General features: G+C 41.9%; 1 protein-coding gene across 6 annotated transcripts in view; it reads right to left on the reverse strand.

Moving 5' to 3' along the window:
- Positions 1-6,691: 6,691 nt before the first annotated feature.
- Positions 6,692-20,881, reverse strand: part of eri2 (ERI1 exoribonuclease family member 2) — a 106,369-nt gene continuing 92,179 nt past the window's right edge. For 2 of the 6 annotated variants that reach the window (XM_041206736.1, XM_041206733.1), the window contains 8 exons: positions 18,506-18,570; positions 17,255-17,338; positions 16,382-16,509; positions 15,557-15,713; positions 15,055-15,155; positions 13,175-13,256; positions 9,327-9,415; positions 6,692-9,168 (listed from right to left, as the gene is read on the reverse strand). In XM_041206736.1, coding sequence (XP_041062670.1) covers positions 7,786-9,168; positions 9,327-9,415; positions 13,175-13,256; positions 15,055-15,155; positions 15,557-15,611 — 1,710 coding nt within the window. In that variant the 5' untranslated portion in view covers positions 15,612-15,713; positions 16,382-16,509; positions 17,255-17,338; positions 18,506-18,570 and the 3' untranslated portion in view covers positions 6,692-7,785. Of the gene's footprint in view, positions 9,169-9,326; positions 9,416-13,174; positions 13,257-15,054; positions 15,156-15,556; positions 15,714-16,381; positions 16,510-17,254; positions 17,339-18,505; positions 18,571-18,674; positions 18,765-20,630; positions 20,825-20,881 lie in introns of those variants that run through there. The other 4 variants (XM_041206732.1, XM_041206734.1, XM_041206731.1 and 1 more) reach the window with 4 other exon arrangements.

The following is a 20,881-nucleotide window of genomic DNA, read 5'->3' on the forward strand; positions in this document are numbered from 1 at the left end:
AAATTGAGGTGTCAACCTGGTGGAGCTATAACACAGGGCACTTGCGTGCCAAACAGAACAAGCAGCAAGTGATAGACAGGGCTAAGTGATCCCACAACCAACGGATCAGATCTACGCTCTGCAGTCCTGCCGCATCCAATCGTGAACGGTGGAGGACAATTAAAACAACTCACTGGAGGAGAAGGCTCCACAAATATCCCCATCCTCAATGATAGAGGAGCCCAGCACATCAGTGCAAAAAATTAGGCTGAAGCATTTGCTACAATCTTCAGCCAGAAGTGCCAAGCGGATGATCCATCTCGGCCTCCTCTAAAGGTCCCTAGTCTGAAGGTCCCTAGCATCATAGATGCCAGTTTTCAGCCAAATCGATTCACTCCACGTGATATCAAGAAATGGCTGAAGGCACTGGATACTGGATACTGCAAAGGCCCTGACAATATTCCAGCAATAATACTGAAGACTTGTGCTCCAGAACTTTCCATGCCCCTAGCCATGCTGCTCCAGTACAACTATAACCCTGGCCTCTACCCAGCTGTGTGGAAAATTGCCCAGGTATGTCCTGTATGCAAAAAGCAGGATAAATCCAACCCGGCCAATTACCGCCCCATCAGTCTACTCTCAATCCATAAAGCAATGGAAGGGGTCATCAACAGTGCTATCAAGTGGCACTTGCTTAGCAATAACCTGCTCATTGACACCCAGTTTGAGTTCCGCCAGGGCCACTTGGCTCCTGACCTCGTTACAGCCTTGGCTCAAACATGGACAAATAGCTGAATTCCCGAGGTGAGGTGAGAGTCACTGCCCTTGACATCAAGGAGTCCTAGCTAAACTGGAGTCAGTGGGAATCAGGGAGAAAACTCTCCGCTGGAGTTCGAGTCAGACCTAACACAAAGGAAGATGGTTGTGGTTGTTGGAGGTCAGTCATCTCAGCTCCAGGACATCACTGCAGGAGTTCCTCAGGGTAGTGTCCTCGGCCCAACCATCTTCAGCTGCTTCATCAATCACCTCCCATCATAAGGTCAGAAGTGGGGATGTTCGCTGATGACTGCACAATGTTCAACACCATTCACGATTCCTCAGCTGTCCAAATGCAGTAAGACCTGGACAATAACATTCGCACCATGCAAGTGTCAGGCAATGACCATCTCCAACAAGATAGAATCTAACCATCACCCCTTGATGTTCAATGGAATTACCATCACTGAATCCGCTACTATCAACATCCTGGGGGTTACCATTGACCAGAAATTGAACTGGACTAGGCATATAAGTACTGTGGCTACAAGAGCAGGTCAGAGGCTAAGAATAGTGCAACGAAAATCCCACTTTCTGACTCCCCAAAGTCCATCCCTCACCAACAAGGCACAAGTCAGGAGTGTGATGGAATACTCCACACTTGCCTGGATGCCCCCACAACACTCAAGAAGCTTGACATCATCCAGGAAAAAGCAATCCACTTGATTGGCATTGTAAACATTCACTCCGTCCACCACCAACACACAGTAGCAGCAGTGTGTAGCATCTATAAGTTGCACTGCAGGGATTCACCAAGGCTCCTTCGACAGGACCTTCCAAACCCACAACCATTACCATTTAGATGGACAAGAGCAGCAGATAGATGGGAACACCACCACCTAGAAGTTCCTCTCCAAGTCACTCACCATCCTGACTTGGAAATATATCACTGTTCCTTCACTGTCTCTGGGTCAAGATCTTGGAACTCCCTACTTAACAGCACTGTGGGTGTACCTGCACCATACGGACTGCAGTGGTTCAGCGACTGCCAGCGAAGCCCTCATCCCATAAATGAATGAAAAAATCCAGATGGTGAGATTGAACTGTTTTTCCCCCTCAGCAAAAATCATTTAAGTATTAACTGTTCAATGCAAACACTGCATCTGATCTGCTCAACAGCTGCCTTCCTTTTGCCCTCTATTAATTACAATTCCCTGAACCCCATTTGCACGGTTCCCCAGTACGATTCCGAGTACTGAGCCTGAAGCATACATCGCACGTGATCAGACATGCTTAAACAGTTAAAACAATAGTGGTGTATTCCCTCATACTCGCACTATCCCAGATTTTATCCTGGAGGGCAAGGCTTTGCTTCGCACTGAAAACTCATCACCTCTATCTCCCCATCCCCCGTTTTCACTTTCAACATCAAACAAGCTTACGGATTTCTTGTTCTGAAAAAGAGATCAAATGTTCAGCTGCCTATCTCCCTTCCTCCATTGTCCCCATTATCCTTACCATTGAATTTTTCCAACCATTATAACATTTCCCTCATACCATGTCATGCCCCAAATCCCACAGCCAAGCATTTACCAGTTATGGCACCTACCTCCTGCATCTTCAACCCTGGCCAATCCCACTCTCACAATTACCCCTCCACGGTCCAGTGCACCTAGACTATCCCTCTGTTTGGCCATTTAATTTAAACTTAGAATTACCTGCCGACATAAATCAAGCAGCATTAAAAGTTGTGCATATGTAGTAGAAACATGACTGGATCTTGCTTTATTTAAAATTTCACTTTTTCAGAATAGTCATGGTAAATTGAAATTTTGGCAAACATTTACAAGTTCTTGGTAAAGAGGTTTGGCCTTTCTGAACATACACTAGTTACGAACTACCTTTCTCTTTCCTGACAGATTGAATTTGTGAAGCAACTGCCAAGACCATTAGTGGGAAAATCAAAAGAAATGAGTTATGAAAAAAATGGGAAAAAAAACCTGACACCTAAATCATTCTTGTACAACATTGTAAAAATGAATCATTAATAAAAAACAAAAAAAATGAATTCAACTACTCTGAAGATAATATAAATTATATGTTAACTGACTTGTTACAAGGCATAACAGATTATGGGTTTTGTTCAAGATGATAAAGCAGACATGTATTATAAAGTTGTAAGATGTCCTTTTACCTGTTCTTTGTCAATAAAGTACAAGTTGAAGAGTGACACACTCCCTTCTCTTTTTTCTGCCCCATGTGACAATGTACTATTATTGCTACGATCTGAGAGATTTCATACTTTGAACCCATGTTTCTAGTGCCCAACTGTCAGGGACAAAATGTGTTTCTATTTTTATTGCCCGTGATCAATATGTTTGTATATAAAAGATGTAGGCTTTCTTACTCCCAGAGTGTTGGTCCCAATTTAAATAATCCCAGCAGCAAGCTTTGAGAGCTTTTTTTTAAAAAGAACATTATTTACTGCCACACGCTTGCTCTGGAGGCTTAAAACATGACATCTTACTCACTTAATTCTCACACGCTATTACACAAACACACAAAGGTTAGATGCAGATGAAGGTAAAACAATACAATTACAACTTATGATTGTCTCAGTCTTTTGCGGGGCAGGCAAGTAGTTTCTTAGATGAGTTGATGCTTTAGTTGAAGTGAGGGTTTTGTAAAACAGAGGATTCTCAGTAAGTTGCAAGGTTTCTTGTAGTTGAATGTCCAGGAGGTTGATTCTCAGGCAAACTTGAAATTAGAACTTGGGGTTTGGGGGGGGGGCGGTGGAGCGGTGGCTGGTAGTAGGGGAGTGGGGCGGAAAAAAAAGTCCTTCTCCCACTTTCAAGGTATTGCTGCATATTACCTTGGTTGCTTAGATGGCGTGCAGCTGGTTCTATGGCTTTCTGATGGAACAGGTTTTTGCTGTTATTTTAAAAGCAGGCAACAAAATGGTTTCCACACCATGTGACTTATACAAGTTCAAAGTCCTTTTCCAAAATGGGGTGTCATATTGTCATTTGACACCTTAAAATTCACATTCGTCAATACAAATTGAGTTTTGTTATTTCTTTTGTCCATGGTGAAACAGAAATGCTATAGTTCTTTTTTGACAGTCCATCCTTAAAAAGAAATGAGTGAATTTCTCGATGACTGTGAATGTCCATATTTAATTAGGTATTTCCCTGGGACCTAAGACTGTCCGGAGCTTGAAATCCGAAATGTCACATGGTTGGCAGCAGCCATTTTAATATTCTGTCTGTGTTCAAACTTTTGAAGTATTGACAAGGTTAATATTACACTGGAACATGACACCAAATTTAACAATATGAAACTGCTCGCATTGTAACCACGGAAGAAGAACTACATATTGGTTTTATATTAAATTCAAATAAATTAAACCACATTGAAGTTGATTTCTGAATTACGTTTAATGCTATATATAGATTTGTTTTCAATGCGAGAAAAAGCAGAATTCTTTCCACATAAGTCATAGTCAGTAATCTGGTTATCAATTATTGGATACATGATCTACAACCAAGGAATGCAAAGCTTGGATCCAACTTTAAAAAGCCATTGCACCAAATTTTGCAAGTAATTTTATCTTGCACCAGCCCTAGAAAAACTGGAGTCAATGGGAATCAGAGAGAAAACTCTCCACTGGCCGGTGTCATACATAGCATAAAGGAAGATGGTTGTGGTTGTGGGAGGTCAATATCTCAGTTCCAGGATATCGCTGCAGGTGTTCCTCAGGGTCGTGTCTTAAGTCCAACCATCTTCAGCTGCTTCATCAATGACCTTCCCTCCATCATAGGGTCAGAAGCGGGAATATCCGCAAATGATTGCACAACGTTCAGCACCATTCACAACTCGCCAGGTAATGAAGCAGCTCGTGTCGATATGCAGCGAGACCTGGACAACATTCAGGCTTGGGTTGATAAGTGGCAAGTTACTTTCTTGCCACACAAATGCCAGGCAATAACCATCTTCAACAAGAGAGAATCCAACATCTCCCCATTACATTCAATGGCATTAACAGCAGCGAATTTCATGAATCCCCACTATCAACATCCTGGAGGTCACTATTGACCAGAAAGTGAACTGGGCCAACCACATAAACGCTGTGGCTACAAGAGCAGTGCTGAGGCTGGGAATTCTGTGGCGAGTAACTCACCTCCTGACCCCCCAAAGCCCATCCACCATATACAAGGCACAAATCGGGTGTGATGGAATACTCTCCACTTTGCCTGGATGAGTGTAGCTCCAACGACACTCAAGAAGCACGATGCCATCCAGGACAAAGCAGCCCACTTGATTGGCACCCCATCCACCACCTTAAACATTCACTCCCTCCATCACTGATGCACATTGGCAGCAATGTGTACCATCTACAAGATGCACTGCAGCAACTAATCAAGGCTCCTTCGACAGCACCTTGCAAACGCCCTCTAACAGCAAGAAGGACAAGAACATAAAATGCGTGGCAGCACCTGCAAGTTCCCTTGCAAGCCACACACCATCCTGACTTGAAAATATATTGATGTTCCTTCACTGTCACAGGGTCAAAATCCTGGAATTCTCTTCCTAACAGCACAGGGGGTGTACCTACACCACATGGACTGCAGTGGTTCAAGGTGGCAGCTCACTACCACCTTCTCAAGGACAGTTAGGGATGGGCAATAAATGCTGGTCTAGCCAGCAACAACCACATACTCTGAAAGAACCAAAAAAAAAGTCTACAGAATATATTCAAAGATAAAGGAAAGGTACCATAGTGCATTTTATACTGGGCTGGTAACTCAGATAGGGCCAGTTCAAATTTCACTATGGAAAGTTGTGAAATTGAATAAATTGATCATTTTTGGGCTAGAATTAGATTGACATAAAAACCTAAATGGCTCACTAATGTCACTCAGAGTAGGGAGCCTATCATCCTTATCTTGTCAGGTCTATTCGTGACCCCAGTTCTGCAATTTGTGGTTTATTCTTAATTCCCTTTGAAGTGGCATAACAAGCCATATACAATTACTGCAACGTTCAGTAACAAAGAGCAAAAAATTAGATGAAACAATCGGCTATAACCCAAGCATCGTATCCGGGAGGACACCATATAGATACCTATTCAGCCTCCAAGGATTCTGCACATCAAAGATGGAAGTATTCAGCCAATTTGGTTTACTCCACAGGCACTGATAAGGAGCAGAGTGCTCTGGAATATGGGGCCTGCCAACACCCTAGTTCTAAAGTTGAAGACCTGAACACTGTGGCTAGCTACTCTGAGCAAGCTGTTCTCCTATAGCTATGACACAGATTACAGAGAAATAAAGAAGTACATGTACTTAAGATACAGAGCTCTGGCCCAGGTCTCAAAAGGATTTCATTGTTACTCTCCTGGGTGCCGCTTCTCTGCTAGCAGATAACAGGACAATGGGAGTCAATTTCATCAGGTTAGTTAAGAAAAAGAAAAGCATTCAACCAGAGCACTTGGGGGAGAAAATGACATAACTGAATCTTCAATTATAATTCAAGCAAGTGACCCAAATCTACAAAGTGATTTGCCTCATTTGCTACAACAGTACCCCCACCTCACCTAAAGATCTTTACTGAATGATGACCCACTTCTGCCCACATCTCTGCTTTTGGTCTTTTATGCCAGGAGATAATTTTCTTGCTTATATACAAAAATTGTCTCCTTTTTTAAGAGACTACAGCAGTTATTTAAGAACCGCCACCTGGCTTGATTTTATGACACTCTGGCCAGATTGCTACTGGCCTGACTTCCTCCACACGTCTTCTATGCTTTGGGAGTCTTTTTAAATTACGGGGAGAACTAGACTTGCAAAATTTGGCAAGGCTGGCACTTCCACATGACCAGAGCCCCAATGCTGCTTTGTTTGCAAAACCAATCTGCAGTCATTTACATACAAAAGGTACTCATGTACTAAAGTACTCAGTGCTAAATAACCTTTTAATATAAAGGAAAGCTTGCATTTAGAATAGGACCTATGCCTCTGAACACCTCAAAGGACTTCACATTATAAAAGTAACTGCATTGCAAAAGTAATTAAGAACATAAAAATAAAATAAAGATAAAATTAAGCATTAGAACATTTAAAAACCGAGTCAATGTGGAATAATCATGAACTGGTCATTGAACGATATTTCTCTATCCTTGCAAAGAATCTAGTAGTTAGCTTAAACAGTAAACGATGACTTGATCACTAGGTTGGAATTACTTAGCCAGTGATGAAAGTGTTGAAAATCCAGTTGAAATTGACAGCACACTGGAAATTTCAGTCCTGATTTTAACCCTGGGTACGTGAACTTGAATGGGTTTTGGGCAAGTTAAATCTCGCCCTTTGGTCTCTATCACAATTGGGCTTGTCCAGTCTTTTTTGTAGCCAAAGTTCCCCATTAGAACATTATTCATTACTTAAAGAAGACATCCACTTCTACGAAAAAAAAATTTCAAATGTTTGTTATTATTTCTTGATTTAAAATAAATGCACCGCCCATGGTACTCAATTTATTAAAATGAACTTGCAGGAATGTCATGATTCATGTGGCCATAATTAGCATTGGGATGCTGCAAATTATTAAGGGGTGGGGAGAGAACAAAAGAGGGGAGAGGGAATGCTCGAGAGAGGCACAAAAGCAGCAATGCTGGAAGTTGTTAAGCAGGACAATATTGGGTTGAACTATGATGCCTTCCCCACAATCCCTTTATCAGTTAGACTCTCACGTTTTAGACTTGTAGGTGTACAACTATTACCCATGGAATATGTCACTGCACATGATCCAAGAGATGCAAAGGAAGTTGGATAAAATACTTACACAAGGCTCGGTATAGAAAGTTAAAATCATGTACGTTCAACATAAGTGCACACAAAAAAAGGAAGACAATTTAGTTGAAAGCACTTCAGAAACTCAATTGCCGTAACTTACTGCTCTAGCTCAACCTTCCTATAGGCCAGACTGATATCACTGCTCTATAAATCATACAAACTAGAAAACACTCTAGACATGACAACTATATCACTAGCTTCAAAAAGAAAATCGGAGGCCTAGATGTTTGCGTTGGGAAGAAGGGAAGGTTCCAGATGAACCTGTACCAGAAATATTAGCAGATGAGGCTGAAAAGCTTTTCTCCTTCTTCAGTGCCCACTCCCACTTGAAGTACCCACAACCCTTGCTGTCCTCTGCATTTCTTTTCCCCGCTGCACAGGAATAGAAGGCTTTCCCTTGGTTTGGGCCCATTTTAGACACAGTAAGCCTCTTAGCTCTACGACCACAGCCACATAGAGGAGGAGTGATCTTTTCACCATTCAATTTCCGAAGTGCCTGGTGGGCATTGGTTGTGGGAGGAATAACTCTTGAAATGGATTTATTAATTAAAGGTAGAGAACAGTTAGAGGACAAACTTTTGTCTGAATAAACATTAAATGATGGTTTTTTAGAAGCATGAGGTTTGCAGGGACTTGAATGTGTGTCTTTCCTTTTAACGCCAATGCATAAAGAGTTATCTGATCTAGAGAAGCGAATAGAACGTGAAGATTCAGTACTTTCACTGAAAGAGTTGGACCGGACAATAGGAACCTTCATGGTAGGTACTTTGAAGATGGACCGACGTTCAGCTTGCTTCATAACTTCAGCAACGTCATAGATCGTTGTTTGAGAGCTCCTATATATGACTTTCTGATGCTTCTTAGGTTCTAACTGGCCAGTCAATTTGTCATCCTTTCTATTCTTTAGTGGTGGCTCTGGAATTGAACAGTCTTGTGTGTTCTCCTCTTCAAGCACACTTGACGCTTTACAGTTTTTTTCTTGTCCCTCATAGTCTTTGGGATACTCATTACCTGATAGAGGTAGTATGGCAACATCTTCCCAGTCTTCCCAGGGAACCTCAGACTCTGAGCAGCTAATATCTAGATTAGAGACACTGGTAACCGACTCAACAGTAGTTGACATGAGCAACAGGTTGTTTGGACTATTATTGGGTTTAGTTTCCACACCTCCTACCGTAATTTGATTTTTAACATTGTTGATCAAATGCAGTCTCGATTTCTGTGCTTTACAAAGATCAGTGGAAGTACAAAGTCCATTGATCAGGGTCCTGGATGATAGTAAACACTCAGAATGAACATTTACATCACTGCATTTTCTGGAGTCCACAGTCGTCATAAGCTGGCTGGAAGATTTGGGGCAAGATGCCAAAACCAATTTTGTTTGCTTTACTACGCTACTATGTTCACAGTTTGTGCTCATCTGACCATTTTCAGCTTTTTTGGTGCTGCCAGAAGAGTTTTCAGACAACAAAAAAGTTTTGCTGCCAGTGCCTAGAACCTCATGACTTGTGTGGGTTGTTTTGCCGTCTTCAAGTGAGATTGCAGTCGGTAGTGTTATGATTGGATTCCTCATGGGTGCAACCTATTGAAAATGCCACAAGATACTCTGTTTGATTATGAACATTTAAAGTATCACGCATTATAACTTAGATTACTGGAGTGATGATAGTTGTCAAATTTTTATCCTGTATAACAGGTCCAACAAGTATGAAGGTGTAGAACTCACCAATGGCCACTCACCATATCCAATGATTTGGTGATTTTCATGGTACAGCCATCACAGATCATCTGCCAGGCAAGATGAGCAGTGTTGCGGGCATCATCCAGGCCTATTTTCAACATTAAGAGGAGTGAGAAATCAGAGTGCAGTAACTAATCAGAACATTGCGTTCTGCTTTTTGACATATATTTAAAATAAGTCTTGCTTGTTGCTAAAAAGTAGGCTTACTGTTTTAGTTTTAATACAAGTTTAAGAGGGATTTACAGGAATGTATACATTTTGCTCTTATTTGTTAATGAATTATAGAAGCTAAACTTCATTATATGAAAATAAATCTTGCAAAATCTCAATTAGGTTCTACAGTATTTTTAAAAAATGACTTTCATTTACTTGGGCAAACTTTACTGCTTTGTGTCAAGTGCTGCTTTACCACAGGTTTGAATTAAAGCTTTTAGTTATACAAAGTAGACTAAAGAATTGCAAGTTCCTGGATTCCAAGGGGAGAATTTTCTGTACATCAGGCAGGCTGGTCGGGAGCGGGAACAGGCCCGGAACCAATCCGCTGCCCACGATCAGCTGTGCGCCACCATTTTACGTGGATCGGCCATTTAAGGCCCGTCCAGCGTGACGCACGGCTGGTAGCGCTCGGCGTTACCTGTGCGGGTGGGGGGGGGAGTTGGGGCCTGCGCTCTTTTGCGCATGCACGCGAAAAAGAGTGCGGAAATCTCCCTGAGGCACGGTGCTGATTAAGAACATAAAAGTTCTGAAGTAATAAAGTTAAAAAGTGTTTAGCATGTCCCCTCATGTGACAGTGTCACATGAGCTGGGACATGTTTATGAACTGTGCAAAAAATATTTATTTTATAAAACCTTCAGGAAACCTCATCTCGCCCGTGGATGAAGTTTCCTGAGAAACGCGAAGGCCGCTTGGGCTCTTCACCTGCCCGCCGACCTTAAGGTTGGACGGGCAGCGCTGATAAGTACTTTAATTGGGTTTTTAATGACCTTAACAGGAGGGTGTGCAGCCGCTTCTGGCGCATGCCCGCCGGGTAAAATATCTAAATGATGCGCGTGATGTCAGGACACATGCCTGATGTCACCGCGCGTCTTTTTACATGTCGGCGTGCCGGGACCACCCCCGCATGCCGACATCAAAATTCTGCCCCAAGTATCAGGAGAGGCCTCAGATCGAATAGATTACACAATGAAAGAAGGGCTGCAGAGTAGTGCTGAGATAGGACTAAGAGCAGAAATCCCTGTGACCACGAAGTTTTGGTGGCTGGCAATAATCTAAGCTAATAAGAGAAGCAAACCAAAAAGAATGAGAGCTGGAAGGAATTTGGAGTTTGTTCTGAAGTACCAGATAGGGGACAGTTAGCCTTGTCGCACAGATGGATTTGTACAGAAAAAATCCTTGCAGATGGGACTTCAGGCTAGTTGCTTGGCGTTTTGTAGAGCGACTAGGCAATACCGATGTTAGAATGGACTCTCCCACAGTGGGAAAAGTAATCCTGAAGGTCTTTTTAGCTCTTTTGGCCACATATTCATGGGAGTGTAGATCAATCGACATAAAAACACATTTCGGTAGAGTGACAAATTTCAGAGAGAAGTGATCCTGAAACTAGCCAAAGAAGCAAGCGGTGCAGAAGGGAAACTATGGAAACTAAACAAAAGAGTTTATGGCTTGAATGATGCCTCAGAATCTGAAAGTAGGCTACGTTCAACTAAAAGCAGATCCTGCATGTTTTCACATATCAGATAGGGAAACTTTCAGAGATCCTCATAACACATGTTGATGATTTCTTATGGGGTGGTACTATGGAACGAGAAATGTTTTATTAATGATGTTAAGATTGGAAGTCAAGCTTCATGGGCCTTTAAATTCATTTGATTTAGCCATCAAACAGAATAGGTCTGGAGTAACTTTGAATCAGCAATGTTATTTAGAGCATATTACTCCTGCTCTGGTTAATCATGCTAGATCATCACAGAAAGATGGTGTTCCATCTTAAGAAGAAATGGAGCAGTTGCAGAGTTTGATTGGTCAGATGAATTGGTTATGCACTCAGACCAAACTGGATGCTAGTTTTGTTGTATTGGGCTAAGACCAAAATTTTGCAAATGAAAGGCTCTCACTTCCCACCATCTGAAGAGTCGACGGGGAACACATTTCCACTGACTCAAGAGTACCCTGCAGCCATTTCACGCTTGAATGAGTGTTAAGTGGCTGGAGGTGGGACTTCTGCCCCTCACTCGGGAGGAAGTCCCGCCTTAAAGAGCAGCCAGCTTGATTGACATCCAACAGTGCTGCAGTAGACAGAAGAGGAAGTTCAGGAGGACGTTGGAGCCTATGTCTGAGGAGAGAAGGCCCAGGTAAGTTCAAGGGGTCCCATGGCAGGGAGGGTAGGGAAGGCTTGGACGGGGGTGGGGGGGGCGAAGGGGCCGATCTGGTCTCGGAGAAAAAGCTGGAGGCGCTGGCTTCCCAAAGGCCACCTGATCTTAACGGTGGGGGCTGGGGGTCGCTGGAATTCAGAAGGGGGTTTCTGATCAAGGAGCCCCCACACCCTTTCCACCCAAGAATGTTAGCTCTGTTCTTTTCCAGGCTTCCCCCACAGAAGTTCAATCCTCACGCCAACCTAAAAATCTGAGGTTGGGTGGGAAATGGCCCTTAAGCGGCCAAAGGACCTCAATTAGGGCAATGGCAAGCTTCCCGTCTGAGGCCTTGCCCATCCCAGCATAAAAATCACTGAGCTGTCAGGGCGGGCAGGAACCCAGAGGGAATCCCATCCCTTCAATTTCACACAACCGGGTGGGAAGAGTGGGAGAAGTGTAAAATTCTGGCCTAAGCACACAATGACGCACCCTAAAAATCAAGGATGCTTTAAGCGCAAATGAAACATTTTAAAAATTAGATAAGGAGAAACATGTACTTAAATTCCATCCTTGGGTGACCCAAGAATATGAAATTAATTATTTGCAGTGGTGTCTTTCATGTCAATCTTCCTGATGGATATTCAAGTGCAGATGGTTCAATAATATTTTTGGTGGGTGGAAATGGGAAATGTTGCCCTTTTGACTCAGAAGCCAAGAAAATAGAAAGGGTTGTTAAGTATTTTAGCAGCAGGAACAACCGATATTGTGGAAGCAGTGGATCTGGGTTCTATTTATCAAATAAAAAATTCTATACAAGGGGTATTCTCAAAACAGGTTTCCCATTGAACATTACATGGATAATTGTTCACATGACAAAAATTGTAAGTGAGAAAAGATTAAGAATAGACCTTCCTAGCATGAAACAAACGTTAGTAAAAAAGGAAATCTCCAAGATCAAATGGATTGGTGCAATCCATCAGTTATTAGATGGTTTGTACCAAAAGGAGTGCTTGTACTAAGTTACTGGGTGTTCTGGAAGAGAGGCATGTTGTAATGTAAATAGGGAGGAGGGCATTCACTATTTGAACACACATAAAGAGAGACTTATTGATACTGGGGTGGTGAGTAGGGTGAGGAGCTTTACGCCTGTAATGTTTCACTTTGTGACTAAATCTAAACTGAGTAAAGATCGACTTCTGGTCTCCTTCAAATGGCTGTTAGATGTTTAACAAAGGGTAGTGGAAATCTGGAACACTCTCCCTCAAAAAGCTGAGGCTAGAGGTAAATTAAAAATGTCAAAACTGAGAATAAAAGATTTTTGTTAGGGAAAGGTATTGAGAGTTAATATAACCATATAAGATACAGATTGGCTATGACATAATTAAATAGCAGGACAGGCTCAAGGTGCTGAATAGGCTACTCCTGTTCCTATTCCATTTCTATAAAGCCAACCACAACTACTGAGACATTTAACAATGCAACATGCACTTCTTACCAGAATGTTCACGTCCTGAAAACATTATGCCCAGATCCTGCAGAGCTCCATTCAGGCCTTTTGGCTTTCGGTTATAGAACAGCTGCCACACAAACACAAGTCAACTCAGACCATTTACCACAAAAAAAACAAACACGTCAATTTGAGCTATACGGTTACGGAACTGGATAAATGTATCATTTGCCGAGCAGCGGCATTTTAAAGAAAAATGGCCAAAGTAATAGGAAGAAAAATATATATTGCTTTTCCATCAGCACCTATTCTTGAATGTTTTAGTCAGGTTCCTTGGCTGTGCTCTAATTCATTATTTTGCAACAGCCAACTTTGTCCAGTTTAGTTTAACCCTCTATCAACTTCATTTTCCATGTCATTTTCAAAGTGGGATTGTGCGGGGAGGGTTAAAGTTGTGAGCCACAGGAAGGTCAGGGTCATAAAGGTGGATAGGGTGGAGATGTTTAGCAAAATGGTTGCTAAACACTGCTCCGTCTCCCCATTGTACAGCGGGGCTACATTATTGGTGACTGCAGCATTCTAGATTAAAGAAAGAACACAAGAATTACTTTCTCAAATGGAGGGAGTGTTTTAGGCTTTGGGCAATGCTGTGGGAGAAATCATGAAATTTTATAGCACAGATAGAGGGCCACCAAGCCCATCATGGCTTAAAACATTCATTCCCTCCACCACCGATGCACAGTAGCAGCAGTGTGTACCATCTACAAAATGCACTGCAGGAACTCACCAAGGGTCCTTTAACAGCACCTTCCAAACACACAACCTCTACCATCTAGAAGGACAAGGGCAACAAGGAACACCACCACCTGCAACTTCCCATCCAAGCCACACACCATCCTGACTTGGAACTGTATCACCACTCCTTCACTGTCACTGGGTCAAAACCCTGGAACTCCCTAACAGCACTGTGAGTGTACCTACACGACATGGACTACTCCAAAAGAGTTACACCACATGGACTGCAGTGGTTCAAGAAGGCGGTTCACCACCATCTTCTCAAGGCAATTAGGGTTAGGCAATAAATGCTGGCCTAGCTAGTAATGCTCACGTCCCATGAAGGAATAAAACAAATGGTGGCTGTGCCACTTGGACTGATTCCCCTGTCCCAATGCAGCTCTCAATCTTTGATCTCCTACTGTTCAATGAAGTTCAACACAAGCATCAGTATCTTAATTTTATACTGATCAGAACACTGCCCTGAATAACCCCAAAATGCAGCAATTTCCTCCATTTTATTTGCTAACCTTGTAGGGAGCGGCAAGTAGAAAATCAAGGTATATTGACACTTGGAGCAGAAACCAGTCATCACCCCTAACGTCTGACTGAGCATTGAGGCTGTGGAATTGGCCTATTTTCTTTGCCTTCTCCATACTGGTGGACTGATGTGTTATTCTAGTATTTTCTATTTCATTTCAGATCAGGGACATTAGCAGCTTGCCTTCCCCTTTGTTTAATTTTTCTCTACTTTCAGTTTGCTTTGTGGGCCCCTCATGAGCCTTTTGCACGCTATGCATGTTCTTAAGTTCATTTAATGTTCCTCCAGTTGTTTTACCAGTAATTTTTAAAATTGGTTTCTTTAACAGTTTTTTATGATGCAATTTGCCCATCACTCAATCCATTTACACCCTCTTGGTGATTTCAGTATCTGTTGAATCTCTCCTTCCCCGAATTTTCTCTCAATTTTTCTTCACAACCTTATTAAAAAAGCCCAGATTATCCTTCAGCCTTGATGAAAGGTTACACACCGGAATTGACAAATACCTGCCTTTCCTCTTTTGTAGATGCTGACTGACCTATATATTTTCAGCATTTATTGCTGGCAGTCATCAACACGGAGTTGGACCATCTCCAGCCCCTTGTGTGCATACCTTGTAGGTTGTTCGGAGGTCAATCCAGCTGTTCAGAACAGCCGGTTTTCTGAGATCTTTCCTTTTACATTCATAGTGCAAGCACACTCCCAGATCCCAGTCTACAGAAATCAAAGGGTATGCGATTAAATATAGCTTGTACAATTCTGGATCATGCGCACACTGTGGAATTTGTACATAAATTCCAAAGGTGGAAAGTTAAAGACACAGATTTTATATTGTAAGAAACATTTACCAGAATTTTACTGCAAGAAATTAGCCCTTAAAAGGCACAAATTAAACTGCCACAGAGATGCGTACTTCTTAAAATTGAGCACAAATATGTTAACTATTGAATATACAGAGAAAAAACAATCAGTGGAGGAGGAAGCATAATTGCTTTTAAAACAGAATGAATGGTATTTTTGGCTCCTTATAATTTAGTGAGCTACTGTTCTAGTGTAGCTCTTCAATGTTCAAATGGAGTAAATGACTTAAATTTATCAGCAACTGTCGACCATACCTGACCACGTTACAAAAGCACAGGGTCTTGATTCAAGGCCACACTTCTGAGACATGTCCTTTATGAAAACAATGCTCTTCTCTTGCTGCAGCTTCTGAATCCAGCGGGAAAACTGTGACAAGCATATTCCAAGAGGAATTCCAGCTTCAACTTGCCACTGGAAATGTTAAAACAGACAGTGAGCCTGCAAATTTCCAAGACTTTCAATAGTTACACGTACCCAATTCTACTACTGCACACCAGAGGAAAATCTTGGGGTCTCAGTATACTGCAAACCATACTGAAAAATGGTCATCTATATATTTAAAATGCGGAGCTTTAAGCTGTGTTGTCTTCCAGCAGCCTAGGGACATAGGGACAGGAGTAGGGCACTCGGCCCTAGAGCCAGCTCTGCTGTTAAATTAGATCATGGCCGATTTGTACCTCAGCTGCATTTACCCAGCTCAGCTCCATATCACTAATACCCATACTTAACGGAAATCTATAATTGGTCCTTGCACATCATGCAATGATGCAGTGTTTAAATCAACTGATCTGAGCGGTCCATATAAACAACTTGACCCATAGGAATGGTGAACTGGCCTGATTTTATTTTTTAAAAATTCAAAATTTTAATAAAAGCCCTCTTCTAACTCAGGTCTTTCCTGGGCCACCAAGATTCGTGGCCCTTGCTTTACAAGTGGTGAGTTTTACAGGGGCACCCAGCAACTTTTTTTAAAAAAGGGTAGAAAAGGGGCATGTGGGCCCCAGTGTGCAAGCCAATATTTCAGCAAGTGAGATGCTACCTTTCTCTCCAATGACTTAGACGCGTATTATCCTGCATACCTGCTCAATGCCAGTGAGTTCTGTGCAAAACGCAGACAGGATTGGATGTTCCTGAGGCTGAACGTATGTGTGAAATTCAACCTCAATATCTCCATTGGAAGTGTTGAGCAGCACTGCTGGGAATTCAACTAGATTAGAGAAAAGTAAAGAACAAAAACGCTTCAAAATCACCAACGTTGTCAAAGTCCAGAAATATTCTAAAACAAAAGATTTTCTTCCACATTTTCAAGCAGGCTTGTTCCAATTCAGATATCATAATAACTTACACAGTGCCTTTAAAATAGCAAAATGTCCCAAAGCACTTCATGAAGAGTGTTATTTATCAAAACTCAACACCAAGCCACAAAAGGAGACAGACAGATGATCAAAAGCTTAGTCAAAGAAGTGGGTTTTAGGAATTAACTTTAAGGGAGGAGAGCCAGCTAAAAAGTTGGGGAGGTTTACAGGGGGAATTCCAGAGCTTAGGGCCCAGGCAGCTTAAGACATGGCTGCCAATGGTGGACTGATAAAAACTAGGGACACGCAAGGGACCAGAATTGGAGAAGCACAGAAATCAACAACATGAGGAGAGCATGTGGCTCACTGTCACTCAGCTCCCCTTTCATTACAGAATGTTATGACGCAGAAGGAAGCCATTCAGCCCATTGTGTCTGCACCAGTTCTCTGAATGAGCATTATGACTTAGTGCCAGTCTCCTGCCTTTTCCCCGTACCCTTGCACACTGTAAATCAGAAAACTTTTCAAACTTCTTACTCTGTTTACAGGTTGCATCTTTCTGCTTTGAAAAATGTAATAACTCACGTAGAAGTTACAAACAAATTTTAAAAAGCCCTTTTAATGTACACAATTGTATTTTACGACATTTATACTCACTTATTTCTGGACTATAACGAGATTTTCCATTTTTCCAGCAGGTGGATTCAAAGTCAATAATAATTAAATATGAAAAAAACTGATCTGCAAAATACAAAGCACAGAATCCAGGTTAGCTTTCGCAGAGCACTGGCTGATCTATATAATCTGGGGACTGCCACATGGTTTTGATGTTTAGGTTCTAAGGTGAAATGGTGTTTAGCCTACACTGTTCCTTTAAATACTTTGCTCAGGCACTTCTAGTGGCAAAGCAATCGAAATAATTACACCCTAAAAAAACTCAGGCACTAACTATTGAAAAAGCTTTCTGGTAATGAACGAATTTATGTAAATCTCCAGCTCCTGCCTTTTGGGGCAGGCTAAGGAATCCAAAGAACCTGAAGGGAAATACTTTCTTTCATTTTTTTTTGAAGATTTGTTTTGCCTCTAAACGTAATGCTATATTCTTGTATTAAAAAAGAATAAGCAGACTTACTGTAAATTTGTTCCATTTTAAATTCCCATGCCACATTTATAATGGGAAACGCTCATGTAAACGTGTCACATTGCACTAATAGCTTGCCACCAGTGGAGGTGCTGAAGCACCACCATGGCAACTGGGTACAATTAGAGTGACAGGTTTAAGCAGGAACTTTCCATCATAAACGTAGAGATAGGAATTTATAAATGGAAATATAAAAATAAGTACATAAACTTTAAATTGGCAACTGAATTACACCTGCACAGCATAATCTAATTATTCCCTGTCCTGTAACCCAGCTGCAGCTGAAGACTGCTTGATGTTGACTCAAAATATAGAATAAACATCATGTGGCATTTAGATAAAATACTGTGGATGCTGGAAATCGGAAAGATAAACAGAAAATGCTGGAAAAACTCAGCAGGTCTGTCTGACAGCATCTGTGGAGACAGAATCAGAGTTGACGTTGAATCTGTATGAGCCTTCTTCAGAGCTCCCTTATCTTTATGCCACTACCAGCACCTCCTTTAGCCCTTACCACTACCATTAACACTCCCTTTGTCTTTTCGTCCATGATATCTTCGTCAATCTTTCCATAGCCCACACCTATCGCTGGCCTTCTTTCCAGCTTCACCTGCTCCATCCCCTTAAACAGTGTAAATTTCATCACATTTCTACCTCTCTTTAGCTCTGAAGAGAGGTCATACAGACTCGAAACTCTGTTTCTCTCTCCACAGAAGCTGTCAGACCTGCTGAGCTTTTCTAGCATTCTGTTTTTCTATCTTACTTACTTGATTTAGGTTTTTTGTTGGCCTCAAGAGATGGCAATGAGTGTTTTCTTATTATGCCAAGTTGCCTGGACAAAATACAGAAAAGGTTACTTGTACAAACCAACTGTGCATACTCCTATTAAAAGTACAGTTCAAGTTTCTAAACTATGCTTCAATTTTAAAAGTGTACCTCATTTTACTCCAAATGGGATCTATCAAACTATCAACCTTAGCTGAAGGCATATCAAATATTTGGAGGACACTGAAACTTTTGTAGGATTCCTGTCAATCAAGAAAACAGAAAATATCAAATGCTAATCTTCTTCTAAGCCAAACTACTGACCAAACGTATTTACAAAAGCAAAACTATTAGCTAAATATTAGACAGTCAGTCCCTACCTAACACACTTTTTTCACGAGGTTCACTAGATGTTAATCAAAAGTAGGAATCCTGACCTCACTTTCCCATCCCTTGTTTAATTCAAATATAAAAGTTGAAATACTATGATCACAGAGTTCAACTCATTTAGCATAAAGCAGTAAGCAAAAGGAGGGAACCGCTGGGAAATTTAATTTTTTTTTAAATATACAGTACAATATGCAGGAAAATTCCTGTACTAAATCATGCAACATCCTTGCACTACTAAACTTGCATATATTTGAATATTCTTAATAAATTTCTGCAATAAGGAGCCATGGCACCCAAATTGCAACAACTCACCAAGGCTCCTTCCAAACCTACTATCTTTACCACCGAGATGAACAAAGTAGCAGTCACATGGGAACACAACCACCTGGAATTCCCCTACCAAGTCACATGCCTTCCTGACTTGGAAATATATCACCTTCTTTTCATTGATGCTGGGGCAAAATCCTGGAACTCCCTCCCTAACAGCACTGTAGATATACTTGCAACACACTGCAACAGTTCAAGGCAGCAGCTCACCACCACCTTCTCAAGGGAAATTAGGGCAATAAATGCTGGCCTCGTCAGCAATGCTCACATTCAATGAATAAAGAGAAAAATTCACCACCTTTGGGCCAATGTACTTAAGGAATAAATGTTATTTGATGAAACTTCACTGAAGTCTCTTGGGGCATTTTACAGTGTTAAAGACACCCATAGAAATACAAACTGTTGCGACAGTAACTTTCAAAGCAAAGTACTTAGCCTTCCTTTCGCCTCCCAGAACCACAATAGGGTTCCCCTTTTCCTAACCTACCGTCCTACCAGCCTCTGTATTCAATGGATCATCCTGCACCATTTCTGCCACCAGAGCACAATGCAACCACCCAACATCTTCCCCCTCCCTTTTCATCATTCAGAAGGGACCATTCCATCTGCGGCACCTTGGTCTACTCCTCAGTCAGTCCTTCCCCGGGCACCTTTCCATGAATAAACAGGAGATGCAATACCTGTCATTTTATCTCCTCCCTGTTCAAGGCCCCAAACATTCCTCCCAGCAGAAACAGCAATCTATTTGAACTTCTTTCAATTTAGTAAACCGTATTCATGGCTCACAATGCAATTTCGTCTACATTGCGGAAAGCAAACGTAGATTGGACGACCGCTTTGCTGAACACCTCCTTTCGGCCTGCAAGCCTGATCCTGAGATTCCGATCACCTATCACTTTAACTCATAACCTTGCTCCCACTCTGACCTTCCTGCCCTTGGTCTGCTGCACCGTTCCAACGAAGCTTAAGGAACGGTACCTCATTTTTCGATTAGGCACTTTGCAGCCTTCTGGACTCATAAATGACTTCAACGGTTTCAGTCCATTTCCTCTGCCCTCCTCACATTCGCTTTTTCCTTTGCTGCTTCTGGTTTCACTCTTTTCTTTGCTTTCGAGCAACCGGTGTTTATTCTGCCATTCACACCTCCTCTAGACACATCCTTTGTTTCTTGATTATCTCATTTTCCCTTGGACCTGGCACCATGAGCTTTTTTGTCACTTAATCTCTCATATGCTCCATCCTGTCACAGACCTTCCCCTTTCATTCTTCTTCTCACCCTCCTCCCCTTCACTTGCTCAAAACCTTTCACATTTCTCACTTTTGTCAATTCTGATTAAAGGCCAAAGACCTGAAGCATTAACTTTGTTGCTCTCTGACCTGCTGAGTATTTCCAGCATTTTGTTTTTATACCTACTTAGCCAGTAGCTTCGTTGTCATTATCCAGCTAATCCAATGGAGAAGAGGAAATAAAAAAAACGCATTATTGAAACACGTAATCTAAAACTAACGTTTTTTAAAAATCCATAAATTACTCGAGGAGCATCTTCATGACCAAATTCAAACCTGTCGCCGCTGCAGTGACGTCACTACCGTCCTGCGATCGATGTTATCGGGGCTTCTCTCGTCATGCCTGAGAGAGGGCGGGGCGCGGACAGGGGAGG

The sequence above is a fragment of the Carcharodon carcharias genome, chromosome 15, assembly GCF_017639515.1.
Source record: "Carcharodon carcharias isolate sCarCar2 chromosome 15, sCarCar2.pri, whole genome shotgun sequence".
In the NCBI taxonomy this organism is placed as follows: Eukaryota; Metazoa; Chordata; class Chondrichthyes; order Lamniformes; family Lamnidae; genus Carcharodon; species Carcharodon carcharias.